This window comes from Ranitomeya variabilis, chromosome 2, assembly GCF_051348905.1.
Source record: "Ranitomeya variabilis isolate aRanVar5 chromosome 2, aRanVar5.hap1, whole genome shotgun sequence".
NCBI classification, from domain to species: domain Eukaryota; kingdom Metazoa; phylum Chordata; class Amphibia; order Anura; family Dendrobatidae; genus Ranitomeya; species Ranitomeya variabilis.
In genome coordinates, this window is record NC_135233.1 from 603301131 (window position 1) to 603316472 (window position 15342).

At 42.3% G+C, this 15342-nt stretch overlaps 1 protein-coding gene across 7 annotated transcripts in view; it reads right to left on the reverse strand.

Annotated features, from left to right (window-relative positions):
* Positions 1–259: 259 nt before the first annotated feature.
* CHST8 (carbohydrate sulfotransferase 8) overlaps positions 260–15342 on the reverse strand; it is a 446696-nt gene continuing 431613 nt past the window's right edge. For all 7 annotated transcript variants that reach the window (XM_077288625.1, XM_077288627.1, XM_077288622.1 and 4 more), the window contains 2 exons: positions 10881–10918; positions 260–2897 (listed from right to left, as the gene is read on the reverse strand). In XM_077288625.1, coding sequence (XP_077144740.1) covers positions 1764–2897; positions 10881–10918 — 1172 coding nt within the window. In that variant the 3' untranslated portion in view covers positions 260–1763. The remainder of the gene's footprint in view (positions 2898–10880; positions 10919–15342) is intronic.

Consider the following 15342-nt stretch of genomic DNA (forward strand, 5'->3'; position numbering starts at 1 on the left):
AATTTCCCTTTTGTGTATTTGCTATTAGAGTAGTTTTTGTGTTTTTTCATGTCTTCTGATGCTTATTATCTTGTTTGTTTGTTTTTTCCACATAACTTTGAAAAAGGCCGTGATTGGGCCAAAACATTGGATTCTGTTATACATTCAATAAAAATTGTTCAATTTGCAAATCTATCCCAATTTGTCCTTTAAGAAATTAGCTACATTTATTCCTGTACACGGGCTATAAACCAGAATAAAATGTGTTAAAAAAAAAATTACACCACTCCATAGAAAAATCTAGCCCTTTTATTGTATTTTTAGAAACACTTTTATTTTTTACCAGCAAAAATAAGATCTATACAATAGAGAATCTCAAATATATTCTTTCAATGTCAGAATAGAAAGAACGAGGTTGAGGGAAATCACAAATGTGAATGTCACTTTTAAGTAATTTATCTGATGGGTTTCACCCCCATGATTAACTTGTTTTAGTGCAATCTGGTTGTAGATTGAGGGGATGTTTCCAGGTTGGTTCAGGGTTTTAAAGCCAACACATTTATTGTCAGGTGTACGCCTTTTAAAGGGGTTGGCTGGGGTCGTTGACTTTTGCATCAGAGCTGAGCGGTGCCGATGACGTTACAGCTGTACACATGCACAATATCTGCCAAGTGCAGACATGTCTCGGCAGGTGTGTGGGGTCGTCATCGGCACCTCTTATCTCTGCTGCAGACGTGAGCGGCGCGGGGTCGCTACCAACAAACTTCTGCTTCAAGACTGATGTGAAATCCCAGACTTCATACGTTTCCTCTCCAGTCTTTTCTTTACAGATGTCTTTCATGTATGATCCATTTGGTTTCAAATACCTGAACATGAAAACCCAGATAAAAAAAAATATCTGTAAGGTCTTTATAGGACTTGATTATGACTTGTTTAAAGTTCAGAAAAAAAAATCGGAATGGGTCATCTCTGAACTCCAAGCCTTAGGGTGGTTTCAATTTTATGCAGAGGTATTTTCATGCACATTTTTAAGCCCAAACCAGACATGGATGTAAAAGGAATGAAAACAATTCTTCCTTTTCTGCTGGATTTACTTCTGGTTTTGGCTCAATAATGATGCATCAACACTTTCAACCTTTCAACAACACAAGGGTAGGCGCAGTCAGATGGCGAGATCGGGGCGCAGTGCACGGACTTGGCTGGTGGCTCTCCTGACCAGAGCATAACAGTTCATGTATTCCTATGCAGCTGTTAAGCTCTGGTTGGGAGAGCCGCCAGCCAGTCCGTGCACTGGTCTCCGATCTTGCTCCGGTTTATCCGGACGTCTGAATGCGCCATTAAAGGGAATCTGTCACTGGGTTTCGCAGAATAATGTAGGACCAGAGAACTTGATTTCAGCGATGTGTCACATACTGGGCTGCTTCAATTTTGCTAAAAACATTTATCTTCTGCATAACCTTGCACACTCACTGTCAGCTTTCTGTGTACACTGTGCATAGGCAGAAAACTGACAATCAATGGTGGGGGCGGAGTTGGACTACACTGTAGCAGGTTTACTAGTCCTCTCAATCACCTTCCAGTGATTTTACCAAAACTACAGCAAGCACCCAATAAATGAGACACTGTTGGAATCAGGGTCTCGGTCACCAGATTTTTGCCGCAGCATGATGTGTTGAGACAGATTCCCTTTAAACCACCCTTAATCAGTTCCCATATTGTACCACAATACTGCTTCCTCCCAGTGGACGTTTTCTAGAAAACACATTCCCTCCTTTTACACGTGATCAATACAAATCTTCAAACGGTTTGGAGTAATTGAACATTTGATAATCCATGTAATAGAAATCATAGGTACGCTGTCTTTCCAGCGGGGACAATTGTGCAAAATATTGCTGAGTGATTTTACTAGTGGTCCTTTCCTCATTGGAATGTCTGTCTTTAAATCTGGGAAACGTCAAATTTTCGGGAGCCCCTATGAGGTGTAGAAGAAAATTAGCATCATCTTCCATGCTCTCAAATTTGCCAATGAAATCGTAGTCTATCAAGCAGGGACTGCAAAGTTTGCTAACGTGGTCCCAATGGATGTCCATGCCCACCGGCCTGTGGACATCCAGCAGGTATTGGATAAACTCTTTGAACTGCACGCCGGAGCCTGTCCTCAATGCTTCCCTCGTGGCGTTTCGCCTGTATTTAGAAATGATCGCTTTCCCAAACACCGGATGGTAGTAATTATTGGCGTGCTCAAACTTGTCCCGGAAAGCGGAGACCAACCTCTCGAATGGCTGCCGGACAAAGATCATCTTCTTGTATGTGTTAAGACGGTTGAAGATTCCTTTACGGTCAAAACTGTCCAACCTTTTCAAGTAGTTCCCGTAGTGAACGGTGTTATGAGGGATGTCCTTAGTGGAGGAAGCCAAGCCGTTGAGGACCATTAATACCCGTTTCCAGTTGGAGCAACCGGCCTTTGGAACCTCGCAGTAAAGTATCTTGTGCTTGTCTTCTACGAAGATTCGGGAGACGTGATAAGGGGTGATAATCCGCCGGCTGCCGCTCTTGTACTTCAAGCAGGTATCGTGCATAAGCTTCTTGCGTTGCCTTTGAACCTCATACAGCTTTCTCCATTTGCCGTTGAGGTCCTCGTAATCCGGGGGCATGAGGTCTACAGCGGAACCGTTCAAGGGCATCAAGATGGGAGTCTCTTTCAATAGGAAATGCTTCCTCTTCTTCAAAATCTTTTTCTCCGCGTACATCGTATTGTCTCGCCGTAGAAAGATGGTCTTTTTGTGCCGGCGACTTGTGCTGTGTAAACTAGCCGGGTGCTGATAAGGCGGATACAGCGGCACGTCTTGGTTTATGTTCAGGAGCTGTTTGGCAGCGGCTTCTATTGAAGTCCCATATTGATTGTTGGATGTACAGTCCTGTGAACAGAATAGAGAATTATTCAGGATTCGGCAGCACAAAAGCTTACAAGACACACAGAAGAGAACATCGCTCATCTTGTCTGACAAATCTAAACACCGCTCCGGCAAGCAGAGTGCCGGGGTGCACAGTGTTGTTATTTGTGTATTCATGATACGAGGCAAACAAATAGATTATTTTTTTTCATATGGAACTAAGCAGCTGCTGCCGATGACAAGATATGGAAAGATTACAGAAACAGACCAGAAGCAAAGATCCCCTGCAACAAAGGCTGCCAAAACAGATTATGATATGGAGGTACCAGCATCACTTCAACATTTATTAAATGGGTTTTATGGAGAAAAATACAATATTGAGGGCCTGTCATTGTAAAGTGAGGAGGGTGAGGGGATCTGACCCTCAGCAATGAGCAGAATAGAGGGGCCATAGTTACACTATACAGCTACATGTACAGATGAGCTGCTGTGCATTAATGGCCATGGAAAGGGCCACAACAGTTAACTTGTGTTACTGATTGCGGGGGGAATAGACAACCACCATTACCACACTGGTGCGCTATCCTTAAGAGAAGCCATCTTTTATTTATTTTTTTTGTTATAAGGGCTTATTCACATCTCAGTTTTTCATGCACAAATGCTCTTTTTTTTCCATGGATAGCACTCGTACCTATGACAAGCTATGGGGCTGTTCCAATGTCATGTCAAAATCACAGAGACATGTCCAAGTATCGGATCCAAATCGTCAATGCTAGTCTATGGCTCCATGAAAAAAATCAGACAGCACTCGGACGCCATCCATGTGCAGTTTGTTTTTTCACTGACTGATAGGAGAAAGTGAGCACTTTTTTTTCACATCAGTAAAAAAAAACTTAGGAAACTTTGTTTTTATAACATAGGGAAATAACCAGAATAAAGACTAATTTAGATAATAAAGATCCAACCACAGATTATATGTAAATCCTTGTTCACATTTGATTCGGAGGACGCGTGATTTTTACTGGAAGAAATTGTGCAGCCTGCTGAAAAATAAAACACCGTGATGGTTGGTGAGGGGCTGGTTGTTTTATTCTGTGTGCGGATCAACGCAGATTTCACCTGTTACAATGGAAAGAGAAAAATCTGCAGAAAAATCAACATGTAACTTGTGTACAGTTTGCTGCAAAAAAAACTGTGAAAAAATCTCCACCAGATATGCAACGTCCAATGTAGCAGTCACTCCTTCCAGTGAGGAAACAGATGCACATTAACTATTTTTTGCTTCCATGTTTGACCAACTTGTGAATATTTTTGTACCTAAGTTTCTTTTCTCACTTCACAAAGCTCCAATTTATGATATAAACTGGTAGAGAGGAAATTCTGCTGATTTTTGGGTTTATAAAGCCGTAGCATTAGGAAAGGGTCCAAGTCTGAGACTCCACTGATCAACACCATGGCAGCGTCGCTGCTTTTCCAGGCACAGTGACCCATCTGCACCTTTCCTCGTCTGTCTCTTTTAGTATAGACCGTGTATTTGTATTTGCTGTTCTGCCTCATTGATTAAAGGGCGCCGATCGTGTAGTGTAAGGCTTTGTGCCTCCCATACTGTCTGCTGGCAGATTCTCTTTATATGATTTATTCTATCGGGAATCTGATGTCTTCATCGGGTGAATTGAGAACGTGGAGGTCACGAAAATTACATTACTAAAGATATTACGGTAAATAAAAAAAAAAAGAGCAAGACTGGAAAATTGTGCAACACGATAGCTCGGCATAACCACATTTTTCTCCGCAGGTCTGTAATATGAAGACTGATCTTTTCTGTGTGACCCTCGTGTCGCCCTCACCAGAGGGGGCTTTTAACTTGCTCTATTCTGCTGGATACGTGCTGCGCTCTCCAGCCGCTTACTAAGTGATAACACGGACGAGGATTCGTGGCCCGCAGAGCCGTGCACCTTTTCAAGGTTTAAGTCTTTGATCTGGCAATCCAGTTATCTCCGCAGCTGCTTTCTATATGTCAGTGGAAGAGGGTGGTGGCTTGGGGGTCGGGGTCACCTTATAAGGTCCATGAGTGTGCAAACCTTTAGTCTGGACACGATTCTGGTAGGGGGTCACATGACCCGTTTTCTAAACATCCAAGAAAAATGGTCCAATTAGAGCGACATCAGTTTTTCTTGTAAAATGTTCTTATTCTGTCAGTCCGTGAAAATCAAACCACACTTGGATATAATTTGAGTGCAGTCCGTGTTTCTCACATACCCCTAGACTTGCATTGTTGATTATTTTGACACTTAGATCAAAATCGGACATGTCTCCGATTTTTCCCGTGAACCAGTTGGTCTGAAGAAAAAAATCAGATAAAGTGCATGGCCCTGTAGAAGAGCACAAGTGCAAGTGCTAGTCATGAAAATCAGGGATAAAAGTCATAAGAGAAAATCAATCATGTACACGAGCCTTAAAGAGGAGAGCATAGCTCAGATCAGACAAAAGAGGCTCAATGTGCAAAACCACCCCCAAAAGTAAGAGTAGGGGTGTTATTAGGAAATGTCTATGCTCGCCATTGGCTATACTACCATATTATGGCATTTGTTGTATACCCGAGACAATAACATGATCGCAAGCAAGGAGAGATGGGAGATCTAGACTCCTGATCTTGTGACTACTGAGGGCCCCAGAGGTTAACTCTCCAGCAAATGTTCACCTTTCTTATGGAGAAATCTTTCATGGAAAAACCTCTGACTCCTCATGACGGCCAGTGTCATGACAATATGCAGGCTGGCATCAATGGCAGCCTGAATGGTGCTCTCATATTCCCCCGTTATTACCTGGAGCTCTGGCCTTGTAAATCGCAGGGTTTTACTGCTATTTATGCTCCTGATATTTTATAAAAAAGGAAAAAATCACTTCTGAAGCCACCGGGATTAGATGGGTTAATGGCGGCCCAATGTCTCCTTCTGGCTGCTCTGGACGTGTCTGTCCACACTCGGAGCATCTGGTGTACAGTTCAGCATGGAGAAAAGTCTTGGAGATGACAATTGCTGTGATAAGAGATGGCTGTGCGCCAGCTGGGCCGAGCTGATGTCTACAGAAATCTGTTATCATGCAAAATAAGCCGTTGTGTTCAGATCTGAGCTGGTAGAGCCGGACAATGGAGCGCTGACGCTCCAAGAACAATAACACAGAAAAAGCAGAAACAGGCAGGAGCCGCCAAAGGATGGAGCTACTGGCCTACATGCAAAATATGCACCAAGGCTATTCCCGCACATAAACGTCTTACTGTCCCCTTATGTAACAGTAAGGCCAGGGTCACATGTGCGCTAGTCATCCGATTATCATGGATCCAGTTATCCATAGACTTCAATGTAAAAAAAACAACCCAGATCTAGTGGCAATATCTACAAATCCAATAACTGACTGCAGCTGGATATGAATCAGCGTATGATTACTGGACGTAAACACAGCCGAAGATTGTTGGGAGATTGGGATGTATGCTGCGTCATACTCCAGAGATGCTTCAGTACAGGAAACATAATGTAACAAATGCACATAGTGTCTCCCCGAGAATAATGAGTGCAGCTCTGGAGTATAATACAGGATGTAACTCAGGATCAGTAATGTAATGTATGTATGTACACAGTGACTGCACCAGCAGAATAGTGAGTGCAGCTCTGGGGTATAATACAGGATGTAACTCAGGATCAATAATGTAATGTATGTACACAGTGACTGCACCAGCAGAATAGTGAGTCCAGCTGTTGGGGTATAATACAGGATGTAACTCAGGATCAATAATGTAATGTATGTACACAGTGACTGCACCAGCAGAATAGTGAGTCCAGCTCTGGGGTATAATAAAGGATGTAACTCAGGATCAGTAATGTAATGTATGTACACGGTGACTGCACCAGCAGAATAGTGAGTGCAGCTCTGGGGTATAATAAAGGATGTAACTCAGGATCAGTAATGTAATGTATGTACACAGTGACTGCACCAGCAGAATATTGAGTGCAGCTCTGGTGTATAATACAGGAAGTAGCTCAGGATCAGTACAGGATCAGTAATGTATGTACACAGTGACTGCACCAGCAGAATAGTGAGTGCAGCTCTGGAGTATAATACAGGATGTAACTCAGGATCAGTAATGTAATGTATGTACACAGTGACTGAACCAGCAGAATAGTGAGTGCAGCTCTGGGGTATAATACAGGAAGTAGCTCAGGATCAGTACAGGATCAGTAATGTATGTACACAGTGACTGCACCAGCAGAATAGTGAGTGCAGCTCTGGAGTATAATACAGGATGTAACTCAGGATCAGTAATGTAATGTATGTACACAGTGACTGCACCAGCAGAATAGTGAGTGCAGCTCTGGGGTATAATACAGGATGTAACTCAGGATCAATAATGTAATGTATGTACACAGTGACTGCACCAGCAGAATAGTGAGTCCAGCTCTGGGGTATAATAAAGGATGTAACTCAGGATCAGTAATGTAATGTATGTACACGGTGACTGCACCAGCAGAATAGTGAGTGCAGCTCTGGGGTATAATAAAGGATGTAACTCAGGATCAGTAATGTAATGTATGTACACAGTGACTGCACCAGCAGAATATTGAGTGCAGCTCTGGTGTATAATACAGGAAGTAGCTCAGGATCAGTACAGGATCAGTAATGTATGTACACAGTGACTGCACCAGCAGAATAGTGAGTGCAGCTCTGGAGTATAATACAGGATGTAACTCAGGATCAGTAATGTAATGTATGTACACAGTGACTGAACCAGCAGAATAGTGAGTGCAGCTCTGGGGTATAATACAGGATGTAACTCGGGATCAGTAATGTAATGTATGTACACAGTGACTACACCAGCAGAATAGTGAGTGCAGCTCTGGAGTAGAATACAGGATGTAACTCAGGATCAGTAATGTAATGTATGTACACAGTGACTGAACCAGCAGAATAGTGAGTGCAGCTCTGGGGTATAATACAGGGTGTAACTCAGGACCAGTAATGTAATGTATGTACACAGTGACTGCACCAGCAGAAGAGTGAGTGCAGCTCTGGAGTATAATACAGGAGGTAACTCAGGATCAGTAATGTATGTACACAGTGACTGCACCAGCAGAATAGACTGTGCAACTCTGGAGTATAATACAGGATGTAACTCAGGATCAGTAATGTAATGTATGTACACAGTGACTGCACCAGCAGAATAGTGAGTGCAGCTCTGGAGTATAATACAGGAGGTAACTCAGGATCAGTAATGTATGTACACAGTGACTGCATCAGCAGAATAGTGAGTGCAGCTCTGGAGTATAATACAGGAGGTAACTCAAGATCAGTAATATAATGTATGTACACAGTGACTCAAACATGTATGTAGATTAATGCATTTTGATAACAGACTAAAAGATAAATAATATAATACAGAAAGCTAGAAATCTTTCATTAATATCAATGTTAATTTAGCCGCCCTTATCCACATGGTATGAATGTAATTGCTGTAACCTGGGAAGCAACTCTGGTCCTTTTCCTGCACTGACGCCTCCATTATTATACATGCAAAAATGCAGCCATATTTTACTATTCCTTTAAACTCTGCGCTATCACACATAATGAGTAGTTTATTTCAGAAGTTTATGTGAATACTTTTCTGCCCAATGATGACAGAAGTATTCTAGGAGTGATACCTTTATTGGCTAATCAGAAAATAATATGTTTGCAAGCTTTCAGAGCACAGTAGCACCTTCTTCAGGCAAGATTACAAATAGATTACTAAGAAACAAGCACAACATTTAAAGAATACTACAGTAGGACATTTTTTAGGGGGTGGGAAGTGTGATGAGTCCTCAGATAAGCCAAGGTAATCAAATTAGGCATTTTCTTACAAATGGAGAGGCAGTGGGAATAATGTTCTTATGTCTGGTCTGGTGGAGGTGTGAATTGTATCCATGTAGTGACTCATAAATGCAGGTGTTAAATTGAGTCCTAGTGTCAACGAATTAAACATATTCATTAGTTTGTATTCCTAAATTTTTCTTTCCCTGTGGTCCTTAACCCCTTTCTGCCAGCTGACGGAATAGTACGTCAGCTGGCAGATCCCCCGCTTTAAGGTGGGCTCCGGCGGTGAGCCCACCTTAAAGCCGCGACATGTCAGCTGTTTTGTACAGCTGACATGTGCGCGCAATAAGCGTGAGCGGAATCGCGATCCGCCCGCGCCCATTAACTAGTAGTTAAATGCTGCAGTCAAGCGCTGACAGCGGCATTTAACTAGTGCTCCCGGCCGCGCGGCCGGAAGTGCTCGCACCGCTGACCCCGTCACATGATCGGGGGTCAGCGGTGCATTGCCATAACAACCAGAGGTCTCCTTGAGAGTTCTATGGTTGTTGATGGCCGATTGCTTTCAGCGCCGACCACAGGGCGCTACAAAGCACACCTGCCTTTCTGCTACATAGAGGTGATCTGTGCTTCACCTCTATGTAGCAGAGCCGATCGAGTTGTGCATGCTTCTAGCCTCCTATGGAGGCTATTGAAGCATGCCAAAATTAAGAAAAAAAGTGTTTAAAAATATATAAAAAATAAAAAATATATAAAAGTTCAAATCACCCCCCTTTCGCCCCAATCAAAATAAAACAATAAAAAAAAAATGAAACCTACACATATTTGGTATCGCCGCGTTCAGAGTCGCCCGATCTATCAATAAAAACAAAGGCCTGACCGATAAGCGAGAGCGAGAAAAAAAAATCAAAACGCCAAAATTACGTTTTTTTGGTCGCCGCGACATTGCATTAAAATGCAATAACGGGCGATCAAAAGAACGTATCTGCACCAAAATGGTAGAATTAAAAACGCCAGCTCGGCACGCAAAAAATAAGCCCTCACCTGACCCCAGATCACAAAAATTGGAGACGCTACGGGTATCGGAAAATCGCGCAATGGTTTTTTTTTTTTTTTTTAGCAAACTTTGGAATTTTTTTTCACCACTTAGATAAAAAATAACCTAGACATGTTGGGTGTCTATGAACTCATAATGACCTGGAGAATCATAATGGCAGGTTAGTTTTAGCATTTGGTGAACCTAGCAAAAAAGCCAAACAAAAAACAAGTGTGATTGCACTTTTTTTGCAATTTCAGCACACTTGGAATTTTTTTCCCGTTTTCTGTTACACGGGATGGTAAAACCAATGGTATCGTTCAAAAGTACATCTCGTCCCGCAAAAAATAAGCCCTCACATGGCCATATTGATGGAAAAATAAAAAAGTTATGGCTCTGGGAAGGAGGAGAGCGAAAAACGAAAAAACGGAAAAAGCTCCGGGGGTGAAGGGGTTAAAATTACCTTTTAGTATTAAGACTTTTAAGTCTGTCATACGGTGTCCAGGTCCAGAGAAATGTTTTCCCACCGGCGCGTCCATTTTATTCCTGACTGTGTGCCTGTGTAAATTCATCCTAGTTTGTAGTCTTTGCATAGTTTCCCCAATATAGATACTTCCAGGGCACCTTGTAATCCTGCCTGAAGAAGGAGCCACTGTGCTCTGAAAGCTTGCAAACACATTATTTTCTGGTTAGCCAATAAAGGTATCACTCCTAGAATACTTCTGTCATCATTGGGCAGAAAAGTATTCACATCGATTTTTCTGGCTAACACGGTACCACAATACAATTTGTTATTGTACATCATTTCAGAAGTTTGTATTTCAGCCACTAGATGGAGCAGTGTTTCTTCCACAAACTTTAGTAATCAAGTCCAACCTCCAAAAAATGCATTTGCAAATCAAAGAAGTTCGCCATTCTTTCAGGAATGTAAAATCCCCCTGTGCTTATTTTTAAAACTGAAAACAACAGTTTATAAACCCTGGAACAGCGGCGATATAAACCAGCGGCAGAATGACTGATAAATCCATTCTATTGGCTGAAATGAATTACCGAGAACACCATACGCTGCCCTAACACAGACACTTCATCACAGAGACTTCTAGCCGCAGAGTATTACACATCATACATACCTTTTTGGATTGGTGTAATGCAAATTCAAACTTTACGCCTGTAAATTAAAGATATAGAAGAAATTAATCTCATTATACTCTTTTTTTTGTATTATTACTTCATTCTCTCAAGTGATTAATTCATAATCTGCATTTGTAGCCTGGATAGAAAGCAAATAATGCATAAAAGGAAGAAAAACATAAAACATAAAACATTACCAAGGCTGAAATAAGTGGCCCTCTAGGTAGCCCACCACAATATATATATTATATATATATATATTATATTTATTTAGGCATTAAAGCCCGTTTTTTCTTTAATCTTTGTGCTCTTATCCTTTTTTTATCTTTATTACTGAAGGCCAATTGAACTTTGGTTGGGAAAACGCTGCACGACAACTGCGGTAATATGTGATGCTGTTCCAATTTTGACTTATATATATAGATATATATATATATATATATATATATATATATATATATATAGATATATATTCTCATTTTAGTAAGTGATGACAAGGAGAGATTACGTTATGATTGTTAAAAAAAAAAAAAAATATATAGTAATAATTAAAATTGCTTGTTGTTCTAATTTTCTACAACCTCATTAAGACAGACTCATCAATTACTGGGCAAGTCATGTACTCATCAATGTCATTGTGTGGAGGGAGACAGGGACTAGGGTCTGAGTCCAATTAACCAGTATGTAAGAGCACCAGACTCATATTCATTGTTCTATAAAAACAAATAAATAAAGAAATATAAAATAAAAGAGACAACAATGTAAACCATAAGCACAGTCCCGGCAATTCCTATAAATATCATCCAAAATCAAATTAAGTAAACCGACCGCGAGCTGCGGAGAATATTTGTATTTTCATGTCATTAATTTTATGACAGCAGTGGGCTCAGCTGCAAGGACCGAACATTTACATTCATTGTCAGGAATATCAACATGTGCATGATGGAAATTTACATATGTAAATATGCATTATTTCACCAAATGGCTAAATGGATTAAAGGGAAAACTGAGCAAGCGCCGCATTCTGGGAGAAGAAAACTAAATCTGTCTTCAAGATTAAAGGGCACCTGAGTATTGGCAGTGCAGTGTCCATATGGTATACGGGCCAGGAAGGCTGCTCTATACACATCCATTCGACAGAGGGAAAGGTGTGTTTTTTTGGCCTCTATTGGGTTAATATACATGGAAAAGCACAGCAGACTTTATTCTATAAAAAAAAAAAAAAACTACACTCCCCTAAATGTTTACACCCATCCAAGGGGTCCCAGTCCAAGCTATTAATGAAGAGACCATGCATATGGATTGTAGGACCCCTCTCCCATTTTTTCAAGTACAGATTGACCCCACATGTCCAACTATGGAACAAAATCGTGGGCCACAGCCCAAACATGACAGACACCATTCATTATCTGAAATTATATTTAATGATTTAGAGGGAATGCATATTTTTACAAAGGGAATAATAAGAGGAGATAGTCTATGTAATTATTATTATTATTATTATTATTAATTTATATAGCACCATTGATTCCATGGTGCTGTACATGAGAAAAGCTTGCAGGATCTGACTACACTCCTTGTTTGTAGTCTGTAACCATGGAAACCTAAGGGTCTGCAGAGGAGCTGCACAGAGTCACGATACTGTAAATTGTTCTATTTTTCCTTTTATGTTATTTGCACTTTTAAAGTAAAAAAGCAGCATGTACTCTATGTAAGGTCAAATTGGAGCCTGGCCCAGGGAGAAATGGGGAAAAAAATTGTGTCCCACTTATATCCAGATATTGTAGCCCAGGATCAAGGTGATTAAATAAAAGAGTGAATATTTTTCCAAGACCTTAACAATCCAGCATTTGCTGGCGCTCTCAACCATCTTTATACACATCGTATCCCCTCTCGGAGCACAGATTGCAAAAAAAAAAAGAGGTGAAAGTCAGAGAAAGTGCTGCTGTAAAGAATTCATTACCTGGGAAATTTTTCACCTCGTGTAACATGCTAAGATCATCATTTCCTCGGTGCATATTCGCAGGGACACCATAAATTACCACTTCTCCTTTGCTCCCTGTGATCAGATTACCTCACATGGAAAATGAGGCAAAATGTATTTTTAGCCGAGCAGAGACGCAGCAGTTCCACCAGGGAATAACCGCCTCAGTGTCCGTCGCCTGTGATTTGTGAGCTGAATCCTTACAGCTTGTGTTCATTGTGCACAGTGGAAATGGAGACTTTATAGAGAATCTTTGAGGCCAAAGAGAAGACTGTGCTGTGGGATGGAACACCCAGGAAGGGGGATCGAGAAAAGTTAATGGACCACAGGCGGATATAGTTTTAGGGGCCTACTGACATCCTGCACCTCAAGTGTCCATATCATTATTCTTTACCCCAAATGTCAGTGTCATGTACCCCAAGTGTCAGCGTGTCATGTACCCCATGTGTCAGTGTCATGTACCCCAAGTCTCAGCGTGTCATGTACCCAAAGTGTCAGCGTGTCATGTACCCAAAGTGTCAGCGTGTCATGTACCCCAAGTGTCAGCGTGTCATGTACCCCAAGTGTCAGTGTCATGTACCCCAAGTGTCAGCGTGTCATGTACCCCATGTGTCAGTGTCATGTACCCCAAGTCTCAGCGTGTCATGTACCCAAAGTGTCAGCGTGTCATGTACCCCAAGTGTCAGTGCCATGTACCCCAAGTGTCAGCGTGTCATGTACCCCAAGTGTCAGCGTGTCATGTACCCCAAGTGTCAGTGTCATGTACCCCAAGTGTCAGCGTGTCATGTACCCCATGTGTCAGTGTCATGTACCCCAAGTCTCAGCGTGTCATGTACCCAAAGTGTCAGCGTGTCATGTACCCCAAGTGTCAGTGTCATGTACCCCAAGTGTCAGCGTGTCATGTACCCCATGTGTCAGTGTCATGTACCCCAAGACTCAGCGTGTCATGTACCCCAAGTGTCAGCGTGTCATGTACCCCAAGTGTCAGCGTGTCATGTACCCCAAGTGTCAGTGTCATGTACCCCAAGTGTCAGCGTGTCATGTACCCCATGTGTCAGTGTCATGTACCCCAAGTGTCAGTGTCATGTACCCCAAGTGTCAGTGCCATGTACCCCAAGTCTCAGCGTGTCATGTACCCCAAGTGTCAGCGTGTCATGTACCCCAAGTGTCAGTGTCATGTACCCCAAGTGTCAGCGTGTCATGTACCCCAAGTGTCAGTGTCATGTACCCCAAGTGTCAGTGTCATGTACCCCAAGTGTCAGTGTCATGTACCCCAAGTGTCAGTGTCATGTACCCCAAGTGTCAGTGTCATGTACCCCAAGTGTCAGTGTCATGTACCCCAAGTGTCAGTGCCATGTACCCCAAGTCTCAGCGTGTCATGTACCCCAAGTGTCAGCGTGTCATGTACCCCAAGTGTCAGTGTCATGTACCCCAAGTGTCAGCGTGTCATGTACCCCAAGTGTCAGTGTCATGTACCCCAAGTGTCAGTGTCATGTACCCCAAGTGTCAGTGCCATGTACCCCAAGTGTCAGCGTGTCATTATTCCGTATAAGTTATTAATCAAAGTGCTAGTGAATCATACAATGGGGACAGTAAGTATTTGATCCACTGCTGATTTTGCAAGTTTTCCCCCTACAAAGAATGGTGAGTTCTGTAATTTTTATCGTAGGTGCACTTCAACTGTGAGAGACAGAATCTAAAAATAAAAGAAAAAACTGAAAATCACATTGTAGGATTTTTACATAATTGAATGGCATTTTATTGCATGAAATAAGTATTTGATCACCGACCGACCAGCAAGAATTCTGGTCTCTGTTAGTTTTTCTTTAAAGGGAACCTGTCACCAGGTTTGGCCAGTAAGAGATAGGGCCATCACCTTTCAGGGCTGGTATACAGCATTCTATGATGGTTTACGGCTGGGTAATAGACATGTGGGGGATTCAGAGACATATTAAAGCCCTCGCTTGAGAAATGTAAGTGTCGGGCTTTGTGCAGACAGGCGGGCGACTACAGCAATATCCTGTAATTCTATAGGAAGGGACAATCACGTCCTCAGTCGCTCTGCGGACGAGGCTAAGTGTCCCGTGTCTTCCGTGCAGACCAGTGTCAGGCTGTATTGTTCCCATGTCTGGTGCACACGGAGCCCTTGATTGGAGAGTGCTCTTCAGTAAATCATTAGACAGACAGCATCCAAATATTTCCTCTTCCTCCAGCCAGTGAGCGCTGAGCAGAGACATGTCACCTCGGGTCACCGGCGACCTGCTCATCAATGGCTGAACTCACGGACCTCCTCTAATCAAACCCCAGTTTAGTATTCCACAGAATCCTTTATATCCGCAGCCGCCATATCCTTGAGATGGTGCACAACAAGGCCGGGTATTGTAAATCATATCATGAGCCGCACAGAAGTGCCCCCGCCGGGCACAGGGAAGCTTCCACAGCAATTATATCCCACCTGCAAATTCACAGTGATTTAA